The sequence below is a fragment of the Adelges cooleyi genome, unplaced genomic scaffold, assembly GCF_023614345.1.
Source record: "Adelges cooleyi isolate 19-005CV unplaced genomic scaffold, UGA_ACOO_1.1 ACOO_flye_CR_arks_rails_tigmint_CR_PRNA_108, whole genome shotgun sequence".
Lineage (NCBI taxonomy): Eukaryota > Metazoa > Arthropoda > Insecta > Hemiptera > Adelgidae > Adelges > Adelges cooleyi.
In genome coordinates this window covers 4,296,735-4,323,377 of record NW_026095761.1, presented here as the reverse complement: position 1 = coordinate 4,323,377, position 26,643 = coordinate 4,296,735, and the positions used below count along the sequence as shown (strand labels likewise).

Sequence of the window (26,643 nt, the reverse complement as noted above, 5' to 3'; positions counted from 1 at the left end):
ATATCTCTTTGTCTTGCAGTTAAAGTCTCGGTGAAAAATTAAAAACTAATTTTATTTTGAAAACTAATCTCAAAAACTTTGAAAGTGTCTGAGCGAAAATAAATGCTGAACTCCTCAATGCTGTAATAAGCTAACCGAACCTTAGTGAAGGTTCGAAAGGGAACATATTTACATTTCCAATACTGTATTTTTAACTTGTTTTATAATATTCTAATAAATTCCAAACTGGTATGGAATATTTTTTAGATAAAGTACAATCTCGATATATTTAATAAAATAAAATAAAAAACTCTTTTTCCAATAAACTTAAATGTTACATGTTATGAATATTTTTTTCAAATGTAGGTATACTAATATCACTATTGTAAACATAAATGAAATAATTATCTGAAATACTGTTGTTGCAGCACAACGATTCAGGTCGACCGAAATCACTACAAAAGCAAATTACTGAAAAAAATATACCACAAACGACATTTCCATATAAAAATCTAACTCGTTCAAATAAGATTAGCCGCGTTCTCTACGCTTCGACCGGTATGATTCGTTAATTAAAAACACCGTGTAAATAAGTAATGACGCAACTATAAGTAATCGGAGGATAATAACTTTCTATAGTCGAATTTGAGGTGTTATAATAAAAAAACCGAACCAAAGCGATTTAAACGTTCTGAACAAAAAACAAAAACCCATAACAAGATTTCACTTAATAGTGACATTCGTCCGACTATTTACACATACATATAATTTATGTGATCTCATTTTTTGTTTTCATTTAAGTTATTTGCTCTTAGCTAGTTTCCAATGGCCAATCGATACCTAGGTGTACCGTTAAGTGCTAGTGGAATTCAGCAATTTAAAATTTGACAATAAACACTACATATATTTATAACAGGGGGTCGCAATAAGTAAAATATAATGAAGTACCCTAGCGACAAAGGCTAGCTACAGGTGACCAGCATGACGAAATTGCATTTCTCTGGTACATATTTTTTTAATTTGTTTCACTACTGCAACCTTGTGACACAAAACTAATTTTGACTTATCAGTTGTAATATTATCATAAAGGCATATGAAATTTGAATTTATCTATTGATCTACATAATTGTTAAGGGTGACACTTCTATTTACAACTGTAGTGGTACTGGTTTACTGTTGGCATCGTTTACTAGTGGCTCAACATTAAATTAATATTAGTAAAATGGCACAGAAAAAAAACGTACTTTCTTTCCGAAAGCCGCGTTGGAACTTGAAGTGGAAGTTGATAATAAATTTGAGCATTGCTCGAGTAAAAAATAAAAAATTAGCACAGGACATTGTACCATAAGGTACTTGTTTTTTGGTTTTTTTTTGTACTTAAATTTTAATTATTGTCTGACTTTTAAAATAAATTGCACCACATATAGTCGCTTTTCAACAGCTCTCTTATCATCATTGAAAATACCTCGAATACAAAAGGCCTTTTAAAAGAAAGGCAAAAAAAAAAAAAATAATGCACAGATGAAACAAATTGAGTAGATTATGCAGTAAAATTTTAATAAGGTGTTTCGAATAAACAACTATAAACAACAATAACTAATAAATAACTATCGTCACGATTACTTAACGAAGTAGTACTTAAGAAGTCTTTAAAACGTTTATACTAAAAATTAAAGACATTTGTTACATTATGATTCGCCTTAGCTCGCTGTATTGGTTTACCTTTCCATTTGCAATAAGAAATATAACAAAAATAAAAGTACACCAAAAAAAGAAATCATACGGTTAGCAATGATGAATAATATTACATAATACCAGTGAGTATTAAAAAAATATAGTAATATTCAAGTATTATAATAAGTACATTTTAGATTTTATTCGATAATCTGCACGAGTACCACTCAAGTGTTTTATGTAAATTGTATTAGATTTGAAATGCCCAGTGAAATCATTAAACGTTTCCTTTTTCTCATTGCCCAAACAATATTAATGTTAATTGTATTCTGTAACTAGAGTTGGTGCGATGGCTGGAGGGCTTTGCCAAACACCGATAACATCATTATAATAAATTATTATACTGCATAACGCTGGAATTTTTTTTTCAATACATTGAGCTTTCACATTCACATAAATTACAAGGAACGGCGCATCAGATTCACCCAGCAAGTGTCCGCTAAATTTAAACCGAAAACCCTATACTTACCTTTGTGTTCAACACAGACTGCTTCGTAAAATTTTTTTGCAAGTTTCAAAGACCACCAAAACAAATAACAGTTAACGTCAGTTGTATTTGTTTTTAAATCTATATTTTTCTTGTATTGTGTCGATAACGTTTATGATTCAGCTAATACAATAATATTTTAATAACCATAAAATACATTATTACACCTAAATGTATATGAAACGAATTACGCAAGTCCATTATGTCGTTAAAGGTTTTTTTTATTTTTGTCTGTACAAATCACATTTAAACGCATGCCTATCACTCGTAGATAATTTTATTTCTACGGCAATAGAAAAATATATAATATTATACTATTTTGCAAAAACCAACACACGTTTAATGACAACAAAAAAAAATAATATAATTTATATTTTATTTCGTATAAACAAACTATTACAGTTCGTTTTACAAATCAGACACATTATTACAGGTGGCTATAAGAAGCCTTAACCTCTTAAAGTTAGTACAGAATTGGTTCGTGAAGTTATTTGCATTAAAGTTAATAATTCGAAAAAAATAATGGCCTAGTTGTTTTCTTTGGTCATTGGCCGAAATTTGGAGTACATTTTTTTTTGTATTGTACAATATAAGGAAAGTGTACATTTTGAATAAGTTTTTAAATTCGTTTTCGAATAGACTGTTTGGTAAATTTTCTTCTCGATGAAATTACTGTCTAACACTCCTCTAATACGGTTATGGCTATTTTCTTGGGGGTCATCTATTGAAAACATTTTTATAGTATATTATCTATTAACAAAAGCTAATATTATTTGACTAGAGCTGTTTGGTTAGGTTTTGTTAGGACTTAGGATATATATATATGTTAGGCCGAAAACAAACATCATATTATGATTAAAAAAGAAACACAAAAATTACTTCAATCCAAATCTGTTTTCATACTATATCTAGCTTGTTTTGGTGTTTTTTGAAATGAATTGATATGATATTCGCAGTCCTGAAATCTTATGAAATAGTGTTGCCAACTCATTATTCCATTTTTTTTTATCGTGTGAGTTGATTTCAGCCTACTTATTTATGTTTTGAACATAAACTGGCATAAATAATATAAAGGAAAGTAACAAACACGATAACGTATTGCTGAGTTTTACAATAAAGAGTCATCGCATTATACCTAGCTATATTGATAATCTTCCGGCAAATTTGGGCTGTCCATTTAATACAGATTTAGGTTTCCTTTTCGAACGGCGACCCGAGTGTTGTGACGCTGTGTTCTACTTTCGGCTACATCTTACCTATGTATTTACTTGACAATGAATAATGACACAAAAAAGTTTATTATTCGGTTCAGCTGTCGAAAATCTCTCGTTTAAACAACGTCTGACCGTTGTCGGCAATTATTATTTAATTATACGAGCCAACGGGCAGAATCCATCATGTCGTGGAGGTTGTCAACACTGGAGGTCCAAATAGGATACCAGTGACCGCGGTACTGGTAGGTCCAGTATACCGCGCGGTAGGGCAAAGTTGGCGTACAGTTGCCGGCGGACGGCGCACCTGGCCAAGTGCAACAGTGCCAGCGGCTGCCTGTGGCCGCCGTCGTCGTCGTCGCACTGTTCGTACGTGGACGCCCGTCTGAGCACGTCCAAGCAGGCGCGGCCGCCGGCGGACAACGGCCTGTGAGGCTCGACCTCGTCTCTCAGGTAAGCGATGGCCGCCCGGACGGACGTCTCGGCCGCGCCGTAACGCAACAGCAAGCCGACGGCGTCCGGGTCGCCCACGCCGGCGGCCACCACCACCGGCGTCGCGCGGTACGACCGCATTTCGACGTCCGCCGGCCGCTGGCCATCGAGCAACAGACGGGCCTCGGTGGCACGGTCCAGGAAAAAGGCCAGCGCCGCGCGGTTCTCGGCTGGGCTGGCGCCGAAATCCGTCCGCCGACCGCTGATCATCCGTGCCACTTTACTGCCCACCACTGCGCCTTCGAACAACTTTTCCAAGGTCTTCTCGCACCTGAAACGATAAAGTCAAATTATACAGAGCTTTAAAATCATATTGTAATGCCTTGTACTCAGCACCGAAGTAATCAAATTCTCTTCTTTCTAGTATTGCCAATCAATCAATCTGTCAAGACAACCACGTGTCATACTTGTACCTTCTCTTAAACGAATGTTACAGTTAGAATACAAGCAAAAACAAAGTGCTTTTATAGAGTTTCAAAGTCATTTGGAGTGGAGTAAATGTTAGAGTGTTAAAAAATCTGACACAGACAACAAGACATTTTTTATTATGTGGTGAATGGAGAAAAAGAAAAAGTATAGAAATTAAAAACAGTTCTTTCGGAATCTCTGATTCTTGACCAAATTCTCTTCTTTCTAATATTACCCGCCAATCAGTCAAGACTACCACGTGACAGACGTAAAGTGTGCACCCTCTTTAGAGTTTTTTTTTTTAAGCAGATAGATAAACGCTTTCTAAATAATCAGAAAATCCCTTAGACTGGCTCGAAAACTGACTATAATATTATATATTTATAATAACATATACCTACAACAAATGGTCTGACTGTCGGGGAGATGGTGACAGTCGTCTCCGGAGAATTTCGACTTGAAAAGAAACACTACCGACTTAAGGAGGTCTTGAGTGCGTTTGCCGGTGAAAAGTAAATAGAAAACATGTGCGATTGGACGTTCTTGAATTATGAATGCATTGAAAATTAAACAAGAAAGTGAAACTCGTTACAGATTAAAAAAAATTGTCTAATATTTATTTTTCTCGTTCGGTAATATATTTTGTTCGATAAAAAAAATTAATAATTACAAAATATCAAAGTAACCGATTCATAAGCGTAATGAAATAAAATTACATTTACATTAATATTTAGCTATTCAATTTTATTTTTTTTTAATTTTATTATCTGCTCCTCGGCAATGTTATTTACCTTTTGAACGTCTTCGACTGTCGTTTTAACGGGCTCGAACTTTGAAGGATCTGAACACAAGAAAAACACTTCACTGTGCATAATGTAATCCTATTACATAAATCAACACAATCGTGAATGCTATATTAACCGTAACCGAGAAATCATATGTATTGTCGTTGCTAGAACTTAAATACTACTTCTTAATAATTAAGAAGTACCGTTTAGTGTGCATAAATTTGATTGAGATTCAAAACATTATAAAAACAACGATGTAAACTCTGACATTAGCTTTTGACATTTTAAATAGAAATACATATTTTTTTTTTTGTAATAAAAAATACCCAGCGTTTCATTTTAGAAAATTAAACTTAAAACATTAGTCTATGGCAAATCCAAGTATAGGATCGATTTTGTAATCGCCTTTCTCTGTTGTAAACGTTTGTTTTTTTATCGTTTTTTTTTTTCATGAAATAATTTATTTTCATAGTCATGTCCTAATAAATTAGTATTCGGCTCACGTGTACGTTGTTTTACAAGAAATCAGGAAAACAATCGTTGTCCTCATGATTGCCAAAGTCTATACGGACATCAACAAGTTTTTTTACCTCGTTTAGAGTAAAAAAAAAAAATATAATAAAAACTTCACCTGAAATAATTTTTACGTTATTTACATATTTTTGTATACCGCGGAAATACTTTGGGGGGGAGGGGCGTTGACAGCGGACGTACCTACCTTAAAACTATCCGTCATCCAATAACAATATGTTTCTTTGAATATCATATTATATGTACTATTTTTTTCAAGGATATTACTTTCTGTGATATTATAGTAATTGTGCCCGCGTACGTTAGCCAACAACACTGAACGCATGGCGAGTTCTGGTTTGAATTTTATCTATGCTACACAAACAAACCAAGGATGTTTTTTGTTTTTTTGTGTTATTTTTAAACGTCAGCTCATTGCTCTACAATAGGTCAATAACAGTAAGTGCGAGGTCCTACTATTGTTGGGTCGGGGGTACATCGTGATTTTTTCAGAAAAACAAAAATAGATATCGAGAGCGCCATTTTTGTACGGGATTTCCTACAAATTTGACGGTTATGTTTACTAGCGCATTCGCTCTATTCGCAATTTTTTTTTTAAATCTTCATATTTCTAACATGGACATGTTATTGGATACAAGAAATTTCGTGTCGCCATTTTCGCGTTACACTTTCAACATAAGTTAGAGATAACAGATTAAAGATAAGAAATAAGTGATAACAAATTAGATAAGAGCTTACAGATAAATGATAAGAAATAACATATCCGGGTTTTTGTTTTAATTATTTTTTAATCGATATACTTTATTGTAATATTTTAGCACAAAATATGTATTAATAATCATCAAAAGGCTTTAAATAAAACCTGGCATTTATATTATGTGCATCGCCAACGATTCGGCATCGAGACATTACTTAAGCTTGTTCAGGTCAATACAAATAAAAAATTATGACACAAAAGTCAACACCCTTTCGAACATCTGAACGGCGTCCAACCTAACCAGTTTGTCGATGTCGGTCATGCTGAATAAAAAATAAATAGCGGTAACATTGTTGGACTCACGACGGGGCTGAGCAAAACGTTAATACATTTTAACGGTTCATTTAAATAATATACAATTTGCAGGGGCAACCCAATCACGATTCATTCGACGTTTGACCAACGGTTAAAATATCCTATCCAAGTTAGATAATTATGACTTTTTTTAAAAAAAAAAAAAACGCTTTCATTAATTATAACGATTTGATTATTCAAAACAAAACTAAAACAGTTAGGTTGGGTTAATGACATTTCGGAATAGTTTGAAACAGTTGTTGGAGTGAATTGAAAAATGTTGTATAATATATATATATATATATATATATATCCCGAAACAAATCAAGTTTACTGTTGAATTGATAACGGCCAACAAATTAACCATAAAATTGGAAACTTATTAATTGCGTCGTCGGAGGAAAATTTGCGTTGAATTTCTAAGAATTTTTTAATTATGAAACGCTGTGTTGTTCGAACCATTACCGCGGTTGTGATGTGTGTGTGTGTGTATTTTTAGCATCACTGTTATTAGCTATTAGTTTAGTCGATTGAAAACGGCACAGGAACCAGTCGAACGTATTAACATTGGGTATATTATTAATATATGATTATTTTTCATTGGAGAAATAATTGTAGGTCAGCGGTTCGGTACCGGCTAACTGATTATTATAAAAATAATAGAAATGTATTTACTGAATGATAATTATCGTCAAGTGTTTCTCGATCCGTACGATCAAGTGACCCAAAGTGTTTATCCGTTCCCAATAATAATTTGCCAAGTTGCTCGACACGGCTCACTTTTCTCGACCTTTTCCGGTCGTTGCGTTCTGAATAATAATGATAATATTGTTTGGACGTTTTGCAAAACAAAGCTAAGAAGAGTATGTAATGTTCTTAAAAGTCGTCGTTGTTGGATGAGAGGATTTCGTTTGTTCGTAGAACTGTTGGTACACAGTATGATAAAATAAGACTTAACCGCTTTTCTTAAAATATGTTTGTTTTTTTTTTCTTTCTGTTCGGTGTCACATTAAAACTACTATAGCAGCTACCCCCTAATCGGTCCCCATTAAAAACAGTCTACTGGCGGTCGACGGCCTTGGCTTTTGGGTTAAGTCGACTAAATTCGTGAGCAAATAACTAACATAGCAACACACCGTGGTCGGACACGATCAAATTGTAGTACAAAATATACACATGACCATTGCGTTTGGTCGATTTAAAACGAATTATCGCCCGTACGGTGTGCAGGTTAGTCCACAGCAGCAGCCGTTGGCCGCCCCAAGGTTAGGGTTAGAGCGTGCAAAGAATATAATAAAAAAAGTGAAAAAAAAATCGTGACGTCCGCCCAGCAGTTACTCGTGGAGCACATGATAATATAATATTTCCATCACAAGTGTAATGGTGTTATACTGTGTGTAAACAGCAATAACCATAATAATTGCATTACCATTATTAATATTATTGTACACACAAAAACACAAGAGCACAGTCGCCACGACCGCGCTATATTATAGAATAATATTAGATACCTACATATTATAAAATATGTGTTTCATAATCGAATTTCGGTCCACGATCCGGTCCAACGGGTAAAAAAAATTAAATAATAATTGAAAATAAAAAATAAAAATTGTTTCATAATGTTCCTATTATTGTTGTTTAACAGAATGCGCGCGAATCTCGTAGGTACCTACCTATACGGTTACCTAATTATTGTTTAACGTTATTACCTTTACGAGATGCGGGACGAACCGTGCCCACGCGATAATAGTAACAACAGTGTAGTTATAATATATATAACAGATAATAATAATTCTAATATAATATTTATATCATAGCACAGCACCGTGTGCGCACGACCCGTGCAGGAATTTTTTCCTTACAACAAAATCGAAACGCTACACGCTCGTAAGACCGTTTGTTACGGTTATGCCATTTGCGATTTTGTTAAAAAGTTAAAAAACCAAAAAAAAAAAAATATATATATACATATTACTGTGCGATCGGATGTAAAAGTGAATAATATTAACAGTCGCAGTCTACGAGTCTAAAATGTGGATTTCACGTTTTTTAGTCGGGTAACTCTTTTAACTTTCAAAAATAGACTAATAGATGACTAAAGAGATGTTAAGACAGTTAAAACTTATCGGTTTAAAACAGTGTGGTTAACAGCGTGTCTTGAATGTTAATACGGGCGAGTGGATTACACCCTAAGCCGACCGAACGCCACCTTAGGTTGTTAATCCGGAAACTAGTAAGTTGTGTTGCGATTAAGTTCATTACAGCAAAAAAAAAATAACGACTTAGGCTTACGTATTATGGTTAACTTGTTATGCGTTATCACAGCCTTCGGTTTTCTTTTAAATGGGATTTGGATCAATTATTTCACTTGAGTCGTTATTTTTTTTTAACCAAGTATAATATGATATAGTTTCGGTACTAATTTTGAAATTCCTTAAGAAAAATATTAATCGAGACCCTAAATCGTTTTATTACAAACTTTTATTTTTTAGGGGGGGGGCTGTTTAAATATTGAAAAGTAGATAAACTTAAACCTCTGTTATCTCCACTTAGCGTTGTAGATCTATGTATATTATCTACGTACAAAAGGTAGAAAAAAAAGTATAAACTCAGTGTTGTGCAACATCTAGTTACAAAAATATCTCCATAAAAAAATACTCGGGAAAAACTTGTTTAGATAATTAATTTGTGGGTTTTCATTGAATTTGGATTTTTTTCCAACTATTTTATATGCATTAATTATTAGGTCTATATTTATAACACTCGTTTTTAAGTGTGCGATGATAATATCTGAAGGAATGAACTCAGAATAGAATATCAACCTAGATGAGACACCGCTGTTGCTTCTAACATAAATAAAAACATACTTATAAATAATATTCCATAAATTAACTCGATAATATTGGCATTAGCTTGCACTTTTCTTAGGAAAATATTATCAATTTTTTTAACGCGACAAAATATATTCAAATTTCCCATCTATAATATCCTCAACTAACCTAACCTAAAACTAATTCCACCTAACCTAATCTGTAGGGTTCCAGCCCAAAGTGTCCAAGGCCGAGTTTGGCGTTGGCCGGGTTGATTGGGTCAACAAGTGCATTGTCCGGCCGTGTTAAGTATGGCCGCACAATGGTCGGATAACATGAAGGATTTTTGTGGCAAGTCATCGAACGGATTTCCCACGAGACTTGGCCGATGCTGTTGCCGTAAACTTTGGGCGTGTAATGCGTTTTAAATATTATAACAAAACATATGGCAACGTTATCATTGAATCCGAATTAGTGGTGCGAACCGAAACTTAACGACTCGCAGTAGTAGTATTATTATTATTATAAGGAAAACGACGATTCAGCGCAAATCCATTAAACTCACGTCACGGTTTTCTCGATGTGTGTTTGCGGCGTGTCACTATTTTTTTCCTTTCTACACATACCGTATACTACATTATATACTCTATACCCCACTTGGACTGTGAATTCCACAAAATTATATATTGAATATAATAATGTATCCATAATATCTTTGTATGTTCTTCGGCTCGTATCGTGGCGACCCGGCAAGACTGACTAAGTATATAGATCTCAAACTGACAGCACACACAAGTGTCAGTGAGTGTGTGTTTGTTCGTCTGAGCTTATAGTGCTACTATACATTGTGGTTGAAACGTTGAAAAATCGAGGTGACACACATTTGTATGTACAACATAAGCGTTAAATAACTGCTCGGGACGGTTGGTTCTGTTGTGAATAATAATTGACGGTTTACCTAACACCCAAGCCGCGCACTCGGCTGTTTAGTTTTGTACATTATCGTTTACAACAAGTCTCTCATGCAGCCACCCAAACGCACTGTTCATAATCGACCAACGTTATGGCCGAACCGAAACAGGTGGTCCAACAATCAACAAGTGTGTTGGTGATCCTGTATTGATAAATGTTACTGCCAATTATAATAGTTTTGATTGACCAACTGGGGCGGACCCGCCTGTAAATGAGTTCAAGCGAGATGCAAGATATTTGTGGTATACAATAATATAATATTATGTTTTTGTTTACATTTGAAAATAGAACAGATTTTGATTTCGATTTACTCAAATAACGACGATTGTTGGTTTTGGACAACCAAATAATTGTATGATGAAATTACTTCTTGAGTGTTAAAGCGGATGTCTCTTGTTGGTTAGTTAAAAAATACAGACAAATTTTTGATTGATTTTAAAAAAATTATCTCCACAAATTTTACAATGTTGTCTATTTTGTTTGTTGGTCAGCTGTTACTGTTATTGTCGCCTACGAAAATTCAATAATCAACCAGTTACAATATATACAATATACATATTATATAGGTATATAAAAATAATAATAATGTATCATATTTTATGTGGTCGCTGATTATTTAATTTTCATAGGTGCAAAAACAACAACAGCGGACCAACAAACAAAATAGACAAAATTGTAAAAGAAGTTCTTTTTTGTTGACTTGAATCAAACCAAGTTTTGTGGTTTTCCCAAGGTTTTTATTCGGTGATTATATTTAATCAAATATTAATCATGTAAATGTTGCTCTTTTTTTTTTAATAAATACTTTAAATATACATTATTAGCTCATTATGTTAAAACATAATACGAGTCAAGCATGAGTAAAAAAACTTGTTTCTTTTAGACCATGAACATATAATGCGCAAAAGTAAACAATTATAACTACTCAGTGCTTAGCATAGGTCTCATGTGTATAAAGCACTTAAGATGCGCGTTACCTATTATTATTATTATAGCTAGCTATTATAATAATCAAACGCTTTCAACGTTCCAAAAGGTTATTTCCTTAATTAAAACAATATTGTTTGCGCGGCGTACGTTATTGTGAGAGATGGCCTGAAATAAATTAAGTGGAACTTTAATACAAAAGACATGAGTGAAGAGCTGTAAACTTTTCCCACGAGCGCTTTGTGCTTCTGAAAATTCACACAATGCACATTGTAATCGTTCACTAACGCGCTCGTTCTCAAAAACCAAACAAACTTCGAAATGATGATAATATTAGACATAACTCACGATATTTGAAAAAATATGGAATAACATGACAATATTATAATAAAGACGTCTTATTATAGAACGATCAATAAACGGCAATATATTAGGTAAGGTCTCGAGAATGTAAGGGTTTTGTATAGTTGGGCTTTTAAATACGATTTTTCTATTCTGGAACAAGAATATAATAATTTTACATTTTTAAAAAAACGGAATGTATTATCATATAAAGTATATAAATAATTGTATACAATTATGAACTAACACTTACCTTACATTGATTTATGCGTCACCAATTTGTTCGTTTGCTATGCCTTTGTAAAGATTCGAATGCAAGATCTAAGTTGGTTCGGTTTTTTCAACAGTGACACAGCCATTTCCCATAAAATAATAATATTAACCCCCGTCGATAACACTACCAACTTCACTGTACATATATGTATCATTATTGTCTGGTTATCGGACACTGTAAACATAAATGTGCATTTTTTAGATTTGGGGAAACCGAAGACACATAACTATAATAATTATAATAGGAAAAATGTAATATCTTTGCAAAGTCATAGCAAACGAACAGATTGATGAAAATTAAAAATTCAAACTCTAAAATTATATTGTCTACATGTTTTGGAATTAAAACAGAATATTATATTTAAACGTATGTTCCCCTTTGAAAACACCAAGTACTCATACTTCTATTAATTATAAGGGATGAAGGTAAAACATTTCTATGTATTGGAAAATATAGTAAAATATATTTCTTACATCAAGTAGATCACCCTGTATAAAAAAAAAATTGTACAATAACAATAAAATTACTTGTAAATGGCGTCCAACAGGGCGGCCACCGGGTCCGGTCCGACGTCCCAGTCCAGTGCCAGACGCGCCATCACGTACAGTATGTCGTGGTGTTTGCCCAACGGACAGACGGAGCCGTTGGCCCGGACCGCCCGGTCGTGGTGCGCCACGGCGCCACGCACGGCCACCTCGCAAGCCCGCCGCCTGTCCCGGCCACACCACGGGCCGCACAGGCCATCCACCACGGTGGCCACGTACTCTCGGTGTTGGGTGCGCTTGTACGCCGGGATCAGCTCGTCCCGTTCCAGCTTGTCCACGATCTGCGTGTAAAACTCTTCCAGAACCGCTTCCATCGCGGTTGGTCGTCGGCGACTGCCACGTCAAGCAGTTAGGGTTAAGTTCTGGCCGCCGATCAAGACCTCGCCGAAGCCGTATAGGTCCCTCCTAACCGGATTGGGTCAGCGGTAATCGATCGCCGCGGCCTTAACGTAGGGGATAATACTTGGTTACATAAAAAAAAAAATGGTAAACCATAAAGTGCACAGGGTGATCGGTAAGTTAATGGAAATAAAATGTATTGAAGGAGAAAAAAGGAAAATTGAAGAATTTATAATGAAACCAGTACAAATAAACCAATCACAGTCTACACTAGGATATGTATTCAAGAATTCGGATGTAAGCTGCATTTATGAGTACATGATTTAATAATATAATAAAAAAATTATTATCCTAAACACTAATAAAAAAAGTCATGTTTACCAGAAGCTAGCAGAACTCTTTAATAATGTGGTTTAGTATCTTTTCCGATTTCCGTTGATTGAATTCTCATTCAAATTTCTCCATCTAACAGAAATTTTTCTACTTGTTGTTTCTTATGCGTGTGTAGTTTAGCAAATACATTATCCAAACAATTAAAAATTCTCAATTATACAATGTTCATCCAGGTAGCTTTAAAAAAATGTAACGTTTTTAGATTTCTTGCTCCTTTAATTTCAATAATTATAAAGTATACGTTCTATTAAGATTGAAGTGTACTCACAAACAAATAAAAGCACAACAAACGCGTGCAAAAACAAACTAAATAAAAATGACTGTTTATTTTTAGATAAAAAATGCTTAGTGATAGAATAATTTGTTCATCAAGTAATAGTGTTGTATTTTGGCACCTAATAACTATCGTTTATTATATTTGATTAAAAAAAAAAAATATATGAGTCTTTTTCTTTGGCCTTCTCAATACAAACCACAAATCCTAATACCGTTCTGTTAGGGACAATAGGTAGCTATTATTAAACAATTTCCTACAAAGAACCAATTAAATTGAAATACTGTTGAGAAAAATACTATTGATTCTAAAATATTCATCAATTTCAAAACTAGGTACTTTATAAAATCACTTTTAAAATATATCAACTGACGCGTTGGTTGAGTATGCGGTAAATTGTTTTGTCAAGTGAAAGCTTAAATACCCAACGGAAATCCTCAAACATACCTTGAGTCATACATCCAACAATATTTCTGCACTGGTATAGTTCTATCTTCTTGCGCTGAACGGAGTGATTGGTTAACTATAAAATTGAATGAAAAAGAATAGTTTGAAAATGTCATAGTTGGCTAACCAGTCTGTGTAAGGGAAAAAAGAAATGGGTGTAGACAATCCATTATGGATCTTGTGAGAAAAGTCGTTTTAAGAGAAAAAAAAATTCAAGTAGGTAAGCTACTGAATTTCTCGGTATAATAATAGTATAGTACATGTCTGTAAAAGAAAAAGTATACAATTTGAAAACGCTATCGATGGAAAAACTGCTTCTCCGTTTAACATCAGCGTTGTGTGTGTATTGAAAATATTACAAAATAACTCTTTGAACCGGATGAAGTTAAACAATGATATTATATTATTATATAGACAACACGGACTAGCCGACAGCGACAGCCGAGAATCGATCCCAAAGCTCAAATGACAATACACACACTCTCCTTTCCCTCTATCTTTTCTCCCTCCCTCTCTGTCTGTTTCTGTCTATAGCTAAGAAAAAAATAATAATAATGAAAATTTCTAAAAAAAAAAAAACAAAAATCCATCCTGTACAATGCTAGAGAAAACAATGTCCAAAACTGTGTACAATAACATTATAATAATATAGTGAATCTTGTCAACATAAAATGTCCCATAATTTTATGTAACTACATAATATATTAAGTTTGTAATAAATATAAAATTAAGTTGGTGATAAGTGCATAATATTTTATTTACTATGCATAGGTCAGCGGTAGAGCTAGGGTTTTTTTTTATTATTGTTAATAATAATAAGCCCTTTTTAGATAACAATATATAATTTTAATTCAACTTGCTATTGTGATTTTCACATACCCTATTGTAGCATTCCGTCGAATTGTCTGTATTACCCAAGTGAAGATAATAATGAATGTGTATTTAATTTAAAGGATCGCTACAGAAGAATCCTATTATAATTCATTCAGAAAGAGAGCAAGAGAAAATAATACCCTACACCAGCTTGGCCTGGTAACAGATTTATATAGTAAACCCTACAGGCTGCGCCGCCGCCTATTATCTTCTATATATTCATTCTCTTCTTAGATGTCAAAGATAACCATTATGCTTTTAAGATTTATTAAACATAATAATTGGGATAATACACATAAAAGGTATTGTTTAAATTATAATAATGTAGATCTGTGCCAGATGAAGCTGATATGTCACTTTTTGAGATATTTATACAAATGTGTTTCTTAAAATGAGTATTAGACAAAGTGACCAGATATTGTAGCCAGTACTTAAGAACGTTTTTTGCTGAACAACTTTAACCGCATTTCCCCAAAAGTTGGAAAAAGGACATGTAAGCTTCTGCCATCCCGCTACAGAGATAGATTGTGTGCAAGTGCACCATGTACATGCAAATGATACTTAAATAATACCATTGTAATATATTACACATTTTTGTTTTTGTTTTTTTTTCAGCGTTTTGATTCAAAATAACAACTGGGACCCACAGTTCGAGTTCACTTACCGAGGACTTGTGACGATGAAAGGCAAACCGGAACCGATGAAAGTGTGGCTTTTGAACAGGAAACAATTGAAGTGAAACAATCAAAAGTCGCAGCCCGGCCGAAGAACATTATTAGACCGTGTTTTACCTGTATTCTCCCCATTCACCATTTTATCAGATTATTATTAATTTATTGTCACTCATAGTTTTTACTGTTTCAACAAATAAAATATACCACTGTTGTAGATTAGTAGTTGATATCGCTTGTAAACTAATACACACAATAAAAAATATATCATGCAAATAATAATTATACAACAAATTATACTTATACTCACCCAAAACTAAACAGTGTTTTTTTTTTTTGGACCTATCCAAATTTTTGGATTGGGCGGACTGCACTTCCTGTTGGCTAAAATTCGCACCTGTGGGTCTACTTTTGAAATATTTATTTTTTGTGTACTAATTGTATTAGTGATGATGAACAGCTAATACAATATTTTTGGTCGTACTAAAATTTTAGATAAACTCAATAGGCTCATGCCACTCTAATTGCTGTTTTAGCTCAGTGCTTAAAATCTTTATGGTGTTCCCTAGTTTGATCTACACATGAACTTAGACCGTCTAGGTAATGAGCAAGCCGGCCTTATTATTTGAAGTTCTTTGATTTTACTCTTAAAATAGATTATTTTCCACGTGACATCATTAAGGGTTTAAAAATCTGATGATATGTAACTGGAGGTACACAGAGCAAATCTAAAAGTCGTTAAAATGTTTAATTAAAAAAAAAATGAATTATTTGTTTTAAATTTCATCGATTTTCTCATTCAGTTATAAATTGCAATAAATAAATTAGATAGGACAGTGACACAGCTTACGTAAGACCAAATAATGTACTCACAAATTAAAGCAATGTAGTAATCGCTGAAAATTTAAACATACCAAAACCCTCCCCAACTCAAGAGTAGCAAAAACCTTTATGAGAAATTATTGTTTCAGAACTGAGCATCACTGAATTTATTGATTGTTATCACCGACATATTGTACATTTATTTGATAACATCATGGAAAACATTGGCCAGACTAGAGTGGGGGCGGGGGGGGGCTAAGGGAGTTTAGTACCTTTTAAAAACTCTGAAAGCTCCCTCAGAATTTCAATAAAAATTATAAACCTTACTCGGGGACTGTGTATAATAATTGGTTATTAATACTTTTTTTTAGAGTCTTAAAGAGTTTTGAAGGATTTAAACCTCCCTAGCCGCCCTCTAGCTACACCAATGATGGTAAAATGTTAATATATAATCATTTCTTTTTTAGAATGTGGGCACATTGAGTCGAGAGAGTTTTGGTTTCAGTTTGCAGTAAATGACAAAGTGGACCGTCTGGTTTTATCAAATCCACGATAGTGGTTAATGGAAATTATCAGCTGATCACGGAAAACGTTCACGATCCCATATCTTTTCTTCGAGGGAAAGATTGAATTTTAACATATTATGATGTGTTATTGTATGTCAGGATATGTTATTAGGATGGATGCAAGAAATTTCACGTAACCATTTTCGCGTTACAATATTTAAAAATAATTTAAATTTTATAAGTGATAAGTGAAAAGAAACGAATGATAAGAGATAACTGATAAGAGATATTTGATAAGTGATAAGAGATAACGTATCAATGATTCAATGTTTTTCCGTGAAGCGGAGAAAATAATTAGGTTTTTTTTTTCCAAACGTCTCAGGACAGGCGTAGGTGGTGCGCAAATCCTTTCGGGCTAGCTGCTGGTACGGACAGACGTAGTGGTTGTGTACGTGTTCGTCATAATATCTTCAAGATAATTAATATACGTCCGAGTGTGTGAGTGTGTGTGTGTGTGTAAGACGAGGAGTGAAAAATAAAAAAAAAGTAGCCCACGGATACCTTCTTGTCTGCTGCCGCGGTCGCCGGTCTGTCCCGACCGGCTCTTAGTGGGGATCAAACTGGTTTGCGCGCGGTCTCGCCCGCTTCGAACAGGTTGCCCGGCCGCAGTCTTGTTCTTGGGAGATCGGCTCGTCGTCGCGCTGTACTCGTTACGGATTTTCGTTTGTGTCAAAAATAATTATCAAAAAAAAAAACAACAACGATAATAAGGCATTTTTTTATTTTTTTTTTAACCTCGTGCGCATTTTTTCGGACGATCCAATTCGAATAAAACTCGCGCGTTTGGACTTTCACCAACGGCTGAAGGACCACACTGTAAGGTAAGATACAATCGTTATGGTATCATCACTCCTGAAACTTTTTAAGACAAACAAACTTATAGATAGCATTATCGATTCGATATTTTGCTTTGTACTCAAATTAATAATTGTTGATCTTGATAAAAAAAAAAAATCTTAAACACTGTTCAATCGTTACTCCAACCGTCCAAATTGTACGATTAACGGAGTGAATAGTCGAAAAACAATATAATACAATCAATTAAATAACAATTTATTTATCGAAATCCAGAGTAATCATTTAATCATTGGTGGACAATGAAAACTGAGGAATTAGGTACAACAATTCTGAACTCTCTGGGACGGTTAATGACCGTGCTGGGAATTTAAACATAGTTTTGTTTTACTTACAATGTAAAATACGTTTTAATCAAACAACTCTACAAGGTATAAACGAGAGAAGATTTTTAGCAAAAACCATTTGTCCGTTAACAATTTGTAACAACAAATAGCTACATCACATAGTCGTTATACCGTTGCACCTGCCGCTTAGTCCCGGAGGGTGGTTTTGTCAGGCGCCAAAACCCTTGCCCGGCCTTCATGTTATGTGTATAACATCATCCCCTTTCTTTCGACCGGTCATATGATTAATATTCCTCGACTAATTTGACCCGACCAAAAAAAACCTGCAACATCTCACACTAGAGCAAAAACCAACAGGTAGTCTAGGGCTTGTTTTGTTGGTCGACGCACCTTTCCTTTTATTAAGGTGTACACTGTAAAAGATAATTTAATAAACAATAACTCCCGTCGAGAGTTGTTAAGGGGCAGTGGCAGGAACGAGAAGGGTTGGTCGTGGACGATATGACCCAGTCAAAGGGCAAGGTTAGGACTTGGGTGTATTCTTCGGTTTGCCACTGTCTTCAGCACACACTTACGCGGGTTTGCTATTTCATTTTCCTTTCTTCTTCCGACATTCCAAAAACCATCACAGTCTATTTCTTATCACGTCTTGTCATTCCGAATATGCAATCTAACCTAGACAACCATCTCGACGTTCTCATTTCGGTTATTTATATTTTCCTGTCACCCATTCAAAGACCAACGCACACTCGCTGCAGTATTGTAAACATTTCCTTTCGCCCTAAATGACACATTTTGGTCACACAGAACACAACTATTTCCACTGTTTCCGCCTCATTCATTGCACAACAGCTGATCTCAAACACTACATATTTTTCTCTACACATTGTTTACCACTTGCTCTTCAACCATAACAGGCTCTCTGCCTTTATTTCAAACCTCTGACTTTAATGTTATTTTTTTTTTTTTACATGCATTTATTTATACGCTTCTTTAATCTAGTCAAATTTATTTTTATAAAAGTTTAATTAATCTTAATCCTAATGTAAGGTTTTTTTTTCTCGAAAATCAATTCACCGTTTCACTTGACATTCAGTCACATCACGTGTTTACATAGAAAAGTACTTCGCTGTTTTTTTACACCGGTCTTATGGCAATTCGGTTTGTGTTCTAAATATAATTATTTTTTTCTTTCATAAACGTTATAATTTATTCATTAAAACGCTTCCGAGTGAGCCTATAAACGCAGACTCCTTGACCGTATAATGACTTCCATGTTATAATAGCTGACGGATGTGTGTTGTCGGCGCGTTAACACGTTATATCCATCCGCGGCGGTGTGGGAAACGTAACGGGTTCAGAAAACCAGACAAATCTGTTTAAACAAAAAAAAATATGTAACAATAATAGTGATGCGAAAATCGCCAGGTGCCTCTGATCGTTGATCAGCCAACAGAAATAGTAAACAAATCATTACTACTTGAATAACAACGCAGTTAACTGGATTTTTAAATACTGAAATCGACATTATATTGAAAATCCAAACATTCTTAGTTCAAAAAGATGTAATATTAAGTAACCCGTTTTCTAATCTTGAGATTTTCAAAGCCTTAAAAAATCCGTATAATATCTAAAATAATATTAAAAATTTAAAAAAAAAACGCTTGTTAATGAAATCAATAGTTAATTAATTGACATCAGATAAACGGTCTCCATCTGAAACATGGTCAATAGTTAAAATTATTAAATTTATAATTAGTTGTTATTTCGCTAATATATTTAATCGTTTGTCCAATCATTAGTTAATTGAATGTAGTTAATTACAATTTTTTAATTACTCGATTACAACTGTAATCAACTCTGATCGTCATCTCGATCTTGGGTTTCCTTAAACAAAACAAAAAGACTTTAGGGACTCGTCCTTAAGTGCCGTACTGCGAATCACAAAATATTTTACAATTTTCCAGTAATTATTGTCAGGCTATAATTATTATGTAAACAATTTTAACAAAACAAAAACAGCGCGTTCAGCAGACAGTTAGGTTAGGTTCGCCAATGTTCCCACGGTTCGCTCGATTCAATTATGCGCTAAATAAATAAGTATGACAATTGTTGCTGCCGGTCATGGGTTCGCCTAAATGCCCGGGGATAACGATTAAGTATAATTATGTATTTCATTCGAATATCATGTGCTTAGGAAACGGCCGCAATGATAATGCTGGGTTTTCATTGTACTCTCGGAGCTGCACCTATAATATTATATTCGGTCGACTTTAATAATAATATTATCGCGTTAATAAGTGTCACAACCGTCGGCGGAAAGCTGTCGAATTTTTTTTGTTTGTTCTTTTCTAGAACACTCTCATGATATATCCGAGCAAACTATCAGACCATTTCGAAATGACCGGCCGGCAGCATTGCCCGCACCTCACAGTCATTGCAGTGACTTGTACACAATCAAATAATAATATCATATTGTACACACACGTTGCGGGTGCCGCCATGATTCGCGAATAATAACAAAAGTAACGATACCGCCTGTATCTTTTTTTATTAGGATTTTTTTTTTATTACTATTTCTTTAGTCGTTCTTTGGGCCGACGTCCGCCGGTCTGTTACACGCTCCAATAAACTGTCCACGTCTGTCGCACGCTCAGCATTCAGCGGTCGAAGGCGAGTGAATGCAATTTGTTTTTTTTTTCCAGACCGACTCAACACTTCTCTGTTAAGTAATCGTCGAATCGGTATTATGTTTAACACAAAAAGATTCATCAGTGTCTTCGAGGTGGACTCATCCAAACCTATCCTCGTTGGCGCAAATAGAGCGGGTCTGAGAAAGTCGAGACTCTTTTAAAACTCTTTAAGCTCGCTGAGAATTGATTACTGACATTTTTTGGAAGCCCGAATTAGTTCAGAAGTATTTGGAATTCCTAGTTCTTCGCCCCTATCCACTTTACCTAAACTAAGCCCAAAAGATGAATCACTATCAAAACCGTATATCAGATTACTATAAATGTATACATTGTGATAACCAGGGTAGTTTACGCTCTCTGCCTGTAACTAATCCAAACTAAATCTAACCTGCAATTAAACCTACACACTCAATATTTTTCTTTTACATCGCCACTACTCCAATTCGTTCAGGACGAATCGTCTTGACGTCCACCTTCGTCCTTACAACTACAATCCTCAAACCGTTGACAATTACTTCTAAGCATCGACTTTCTGTATCTATTCACTCCATTGTTGAAGCCACATCTAAGCCACGTTCGTATTCATAGTTTTCTCTACAGAACATTGGCTAATTCAAATCTCACAACAATTCAGCAAAACGTTTAATATAGTTCAGTCAATCTACGTTGACGAGTACCTGTTTAATAATAATAATAATAAATCAAATTTGTATTGTCTTTAGACTTTTATGTAACTATCGTGTCATGCTCTTGAGGTTCGACAACAAATGACTATGTTCAATTAAAATAATTAACACAAACAACTTCAAATGTAAATCAATCTTGTGTGTATTATGCTGTTTGTTTTGTTTTTTAATATCATGATTAAATCCGTCAGTAGTTAAATGTTCGGTGTTCCCGTGAAGTTCAAGGTGTCACTCGACGCTCATTTACAAACCGGATATTATTTAACCTTTTATATTAATTACTTCTATATTGAATTTCACCCTTTATTATATTGCATTGGACTCATTATGTCGACGAAAACAATTATTTTAAGCCGCACGTCCACGACTCGGCTGTGTGTAATCCGTCCTGTTGTTAAACGTTTGTTTTCTTTGGCGTGATTGATTTGTTTACATCGTCCGTCAGCTTTCGTTTTAGTCTCCTTTACGTTTTAATTGTCTTAAAACCTAACTCTGTAGCAATGGCGATGACAACCGACAGAGCAATACATAAAGCCATCGGTATTGTCCCATCAGGCTGAAAGCAGCTTATCTTGTCCCTGCAATTTGGGGAGTCTGGAAGGATAATCCCACGAGGTATTGATCTCCAACCAAGGAGTCTTTCTTAAATCAAAAAACGATTTTTAGGCTTTTTTCGGTGTATCGTCTAGGATTTTTCATTTTTGTACAGAAATCCTCGAGGGTATCACTAGGGTTTTTGGTAGGAGGGGGGGGGCAACTAGATTGTGATTTATTCAGCTCGCGGTATCGTTACTCGGATTAAGTTTATAAGGCAATACGTGAAAAATCCCTTGACAACAATCTGTAAGTACTCCGTTTGCGCACGAATCAACACATATGCAACCATAGCCACCGTGAAAATTGAAAAACCTAAAACTGACAGGCCTTAGCCTAATTTACATGGTTTTCCGTTCGGATCGAGACGTTATCGTCGTAACGATCTTTGTTCTACATTACTGCCGGTAATAGCTCACCGTGCGGGTTTCCTACTTAAATATTATAGCTGTTGTTTATGCGTGTAACCCGACGTGTGGGCTCCAACGCAGGTCATTATTACTCATTATCATTTCACGACCACGAGGTGAGCCGTACCGCCAATGTAATATCAGTTAGCACAAAACATAACGGTGGTCAACGCTTAGCCTAGAAAAACAGTTTGTCTGACTTACTGACAAATGCGGTGTTGGCCATAGACAGACCACATATTATAATCAACAACAACGCAAATGTCTGTCTGCTAAATGAACACGTCAATGTTAACTCCAACATCAGCCGCGATGACCACCGTGTACCCAAGGATATGTTTTTGGATTATCAAAATGTAAAATATATTGTCACATCTCGTTGAGCCTTTGACGGTGTTTTCGTTGCTAGTTTCATCTGTTCGGTGATCAATTGAAGCCAAAGACATGATCAAATGCGTTTTACAAGTCTGCCTGTGACTTGGTCACTCGAATGGGGGAGGTTCGTTAGAAAAAGTAGAACCTGTTAAGATTGGGTTGTCGATGAAAACTGCATTTTTAAATACTGTACTTCCAAATGAAGGAGAAACCGTCTCGGAAATTCACTGGCACGCCAATGGAGCGCCTCAAAACAATATTAATGGGTTAGGTGAGGTCAGGACGAACGAACGAAATCCGAAATAACGTTTATTTGCTATTTGATTTTTTCCCCGTCCAAACGACCATCGCTGTTAATAAAACAGCCGCAACAGTTGTCGTTGAACTGCGGCGAAGACACGCTTTCTAGAGATCACAATGTCATTTTCATAATGGTCTCCAGCTTTTATTTTGTATTGACAATATTTTTTCACGTTCCTGTTGAATATACATACTGTTTTCTTTGTTGACCGCCGATGCGTGTAAATGCAGTACGCTTGCGCATAATATAATAATATATATATAAATATTTTTTTTATATTAAATATTACAGGTATACTCGAAATACGTCATTGTGTACTTTCGATTACAAAAATTTCGTTATTATGACTATTATAACCGTGATGTCGTTTTCCAGAATCCAAAACATATTCTTATACAGTGAAATCTTCCTCGCCATGCCGGTTAACATGGATGACGTCTTATTAAACATTTACTTGATAAAATATTTATTAAAACTAATATTTGTTGTGTTTCCGAGTTAAATGTGTAGGTTTTTCAACCAAATGTAAAAATCAGAGTATACATTGTCAACCATCAGTACATTTTGCATAAGGCGTCAGCTGTTAACCCATAAAAAATGACGGCCAACCCTGAAAATACAAAAATTGTTCATTGTTTATTTTGTATGTATAAATTCGAGTCAACATAATTATATTAAACCGCCTGGAAACTAAAGCGATGGCACTGAAAACGAAATTACCGCAACAACATAAGCTGTAGTATACATTTTCTGTCCGAGAGTGTATTTGAACATTTCATTTTGCGGTTACGAGTGATTTAACATTTCCCAACGGCTATAATAACGCAGTACCTATATATTTTTGCATGCGCCTATTAGTAAAATTATTATCTGCTTTACACATGCCGTCGACTAAACGACGGTGAATTAATAGACGATATCGAGAGAGAAACGGTGGTATCATTAAAAACGTTCTAGAAACACAATTTTTGTCTTGTTCATCAATTTTCTCAGGCGACTTTCGAACATATTATAATTGTCGGCAACGTGTATGACGGGCACGCGTTAAAAACAAATTTAACGACCGAGAAACCGATTTGCCCGGCAAAGCCCTTTTGCATTTGATACGACGAACTCGTGTCGATCCGTCAAATGTATAATCGACAACATCTGTACAAACTGTGCACTGATAATGTACAATGCTGATAATTTGCTCGTAAAAGTTTTATCAGATGTAAAAATATAGATAAATGTATCTATATTTACGACCCGGTTGAGCATAATAAGTTGTACGCACACATCTCTTGTGATGAGACTGCGTCTCCACTGTACCGGCTGGCAAAACCGATTCCATTTTTATTTTTACTAGATACTGTTATAAATGTTGCCTATTTTATTTATGCGATATACATGTATACAGTTATCTTTATTATATAAGTTAACCTAGATCCTCATGTGCACTATGTGTTCCTCCGAGTCCAGATGCGGTCGACAGACAGTCCAAACCGGTTGCTGTCACACATCTCGCGGGCAATACGAACGTCGCATCGACAATTTTGAAATAACATTCCCAGCGGAGATCATATTTGATATATGATATATTATATTATCCTAACTTGTGGCGAAATATTATTGTATGCGGTCGATGGGCAAACGTTTTTACCTATACAGATTTGTGCACTCGCCGGGCAAAGCACATAAATCATAAACAGTAGTAAGCCAGCTCAATGAGTGTCTCAAACCAATACCAAAACGCGCTACCTTTACAATAATTATTATTAATATAGTGCAACGGTGGCCGTATAATTGGTCTGATGCAATCGATTATATTATTATCATGTTACCGCTTTGGTAATTGAAATATTTATAGGACCGGTAATTGAAAAGACCTCTTTCCAAACAGCCCTCGACGTCCTCCGAGGTATTCGAATGGATTCGGCTCAATATTATTGTATGTGTGTATGTGTAAATACCGTATAGCCATGGCCTAGTAGAGTAAATCCGCGGGTATGGTAATGATCCGGCGATCGAGTGATCTATAAAACGCGAATCTGGCGCTATTCCATGTACTTAATGTGCAGTCCAACCCAGCCGGACTCGGCTGATGGAGCAAATTTTCCAGAGTGAGCTGTGCAGTTTTTATCTACCATCTAACGCGGATTCTGCGAGATAGAAATTTCGTTTAATTAAAAACGTCGTCGTGTGGTTTTTCGTACATGAAATTTCTATTAACGCATTGTCTTAGATTTTTTTTGTTTTTTGTGTTGTCCGTTTTATTGATAAATTTCGTTTGTGTCAAGCGTGCCGGGATCACAATGTACCGAGCTATCGGCTGTATGGAATAATCCACGACGCTATCGAATAACGTATTATTTTAATTTACATCTATTGTGCTGGCAACGTAGGTACAATGTGTGGCTTTCACCGATAATCGTTTGAATATAATTTTTTTTTCGTGTACACGCGCACTGTCTTACAACGCGGTTTATGATCAACCGAACAAATAGAATCGATCGACACCGGGAAGAGGCCATCGAAAACATTATAATATTATAGTAGTATTTCCTCGTCGCCATACTTCTCACTCGAAGACAAAATTTTCACTCACGAACCAACACTAACTCTCCTTTTTAATTAGTAAGTTTCTTTATTAAACTATGCAAAAAAAATAAAACCATCGGTTCTATAACATCTTATCCGGACGGGCTTCGTTCATACGTACTACAATGGTAAGAGAGAGCTTTCGGTTCTGACGGGTTAGTGACTTACTTGAAACAATATTATTATTATTATTAGCACGCGTTCCGGCAACAATTTCGTTGGAAAGAGAAGTCAGTTAGCTCTAATGAGACAAACTATTACCTGGTTGTCCTTGAATATCATTGAAAACAATAATTATTGAGTGCAATAAATTAAAAACATTGTGAAACTGTAATGTCTTCTCGGTTTCACATCGAAAAGAAAACCATATCTCTTTCCAGAACTAGTAAATGATGAACTAAAATTATAAACTATCTAAATACAGCGACCAACGGTCGTTAATAATGAAAGGTGAAATAGAGTATTCAACATACTGGATGAATTAAACAATTAATGCAGTGAAATTTGAATGAATGATAAAAAATTAGTGAAGTCCCCAATGGTTGGTTCATAGCGAGAATAGGGAGCAACAATGTCTGTGCGGTTAAGATAAAGCAGTAGGCTAAATGATATTTAAAAAGAAGAATATTTTATGCCCAGAGAATACAGACTGTCCGGGAACATCGGTCGCCCGCAATTGAAATTTACTTTTCCCAAATTGAATGAAATAAATAATTATTTGTATTACCATATTATTTTACGGTTTGCACTCGAGTGGATCCGTCCGATCTGATTATCATTCGATAGTGCTGTGAATAAAAATAATAATAATAGTAATAGTAATATAATTACTATGTGATTCATGTCTCTCGACAGGCAATCGGTATTAATCCGCGGCAACAGCTTTCACCGAAGATCCGTTATTAAGACAACGAAGTGTCATC

The 26,643-nt window shown here is 35.0% G+C and overlaps 3 protein-coding genes across 3 annotated transcripts in view; all 3 read left to right on the top strand.

Annotated features, from left to right (window-relative positions):
- The window catches only part of LOC126845725 (uncharacterized), a 149,900-nt gene extending 149,789 nt beyond the window's left edge, over positions 1–111 (top strand). The window contains exon 12 of the mRNA XM_050584593.1: positions 102–111. The gene's annotated coding sequence lies outside the window, so the exon portion shown is untranslated. The remainder of the gene's footprint in view (positions 1–101) is intronic.
- LOC126845633 (guanylate cyclase soluble subunit beta-1) overlaps positions 1–15,856 on the top strand; it is a 35,412-nt gene extending 19,556 nt beyond the window's left edge. The window contains exon 14 of the mRNA XM_050584419.1: positions 15,496–15,856. Within this exon, the coding sequence (XP_050440376.1) occupies positions 15,496–15,619 (124 nt within the window). The 3' untranslated portion in view covers positions 15,620–15,856. The remainder of the gene's footprint in view (positions 1–15,495) is intronic.
- Positions 15,857–17,539: 1,683 nt separating this feature from the next.
- LOC126845778 (glutaredoxin domain-containing cysteine-rich protein CG12206-like) overlaps positions 17,540–26,643 on the top strand; it is a 33,473-nt gene continuing 24,369 nt past the window's right edge. Inside the window, exon 1 of the mRNA XM_050584671.1 lies at positions 17,540–17,760. The gene's annotated coding sequence lies outside the window, so the exon portion shown is untranslated. The remainder of the gene's footprint in view (positions 17,761–26,643) is intronic.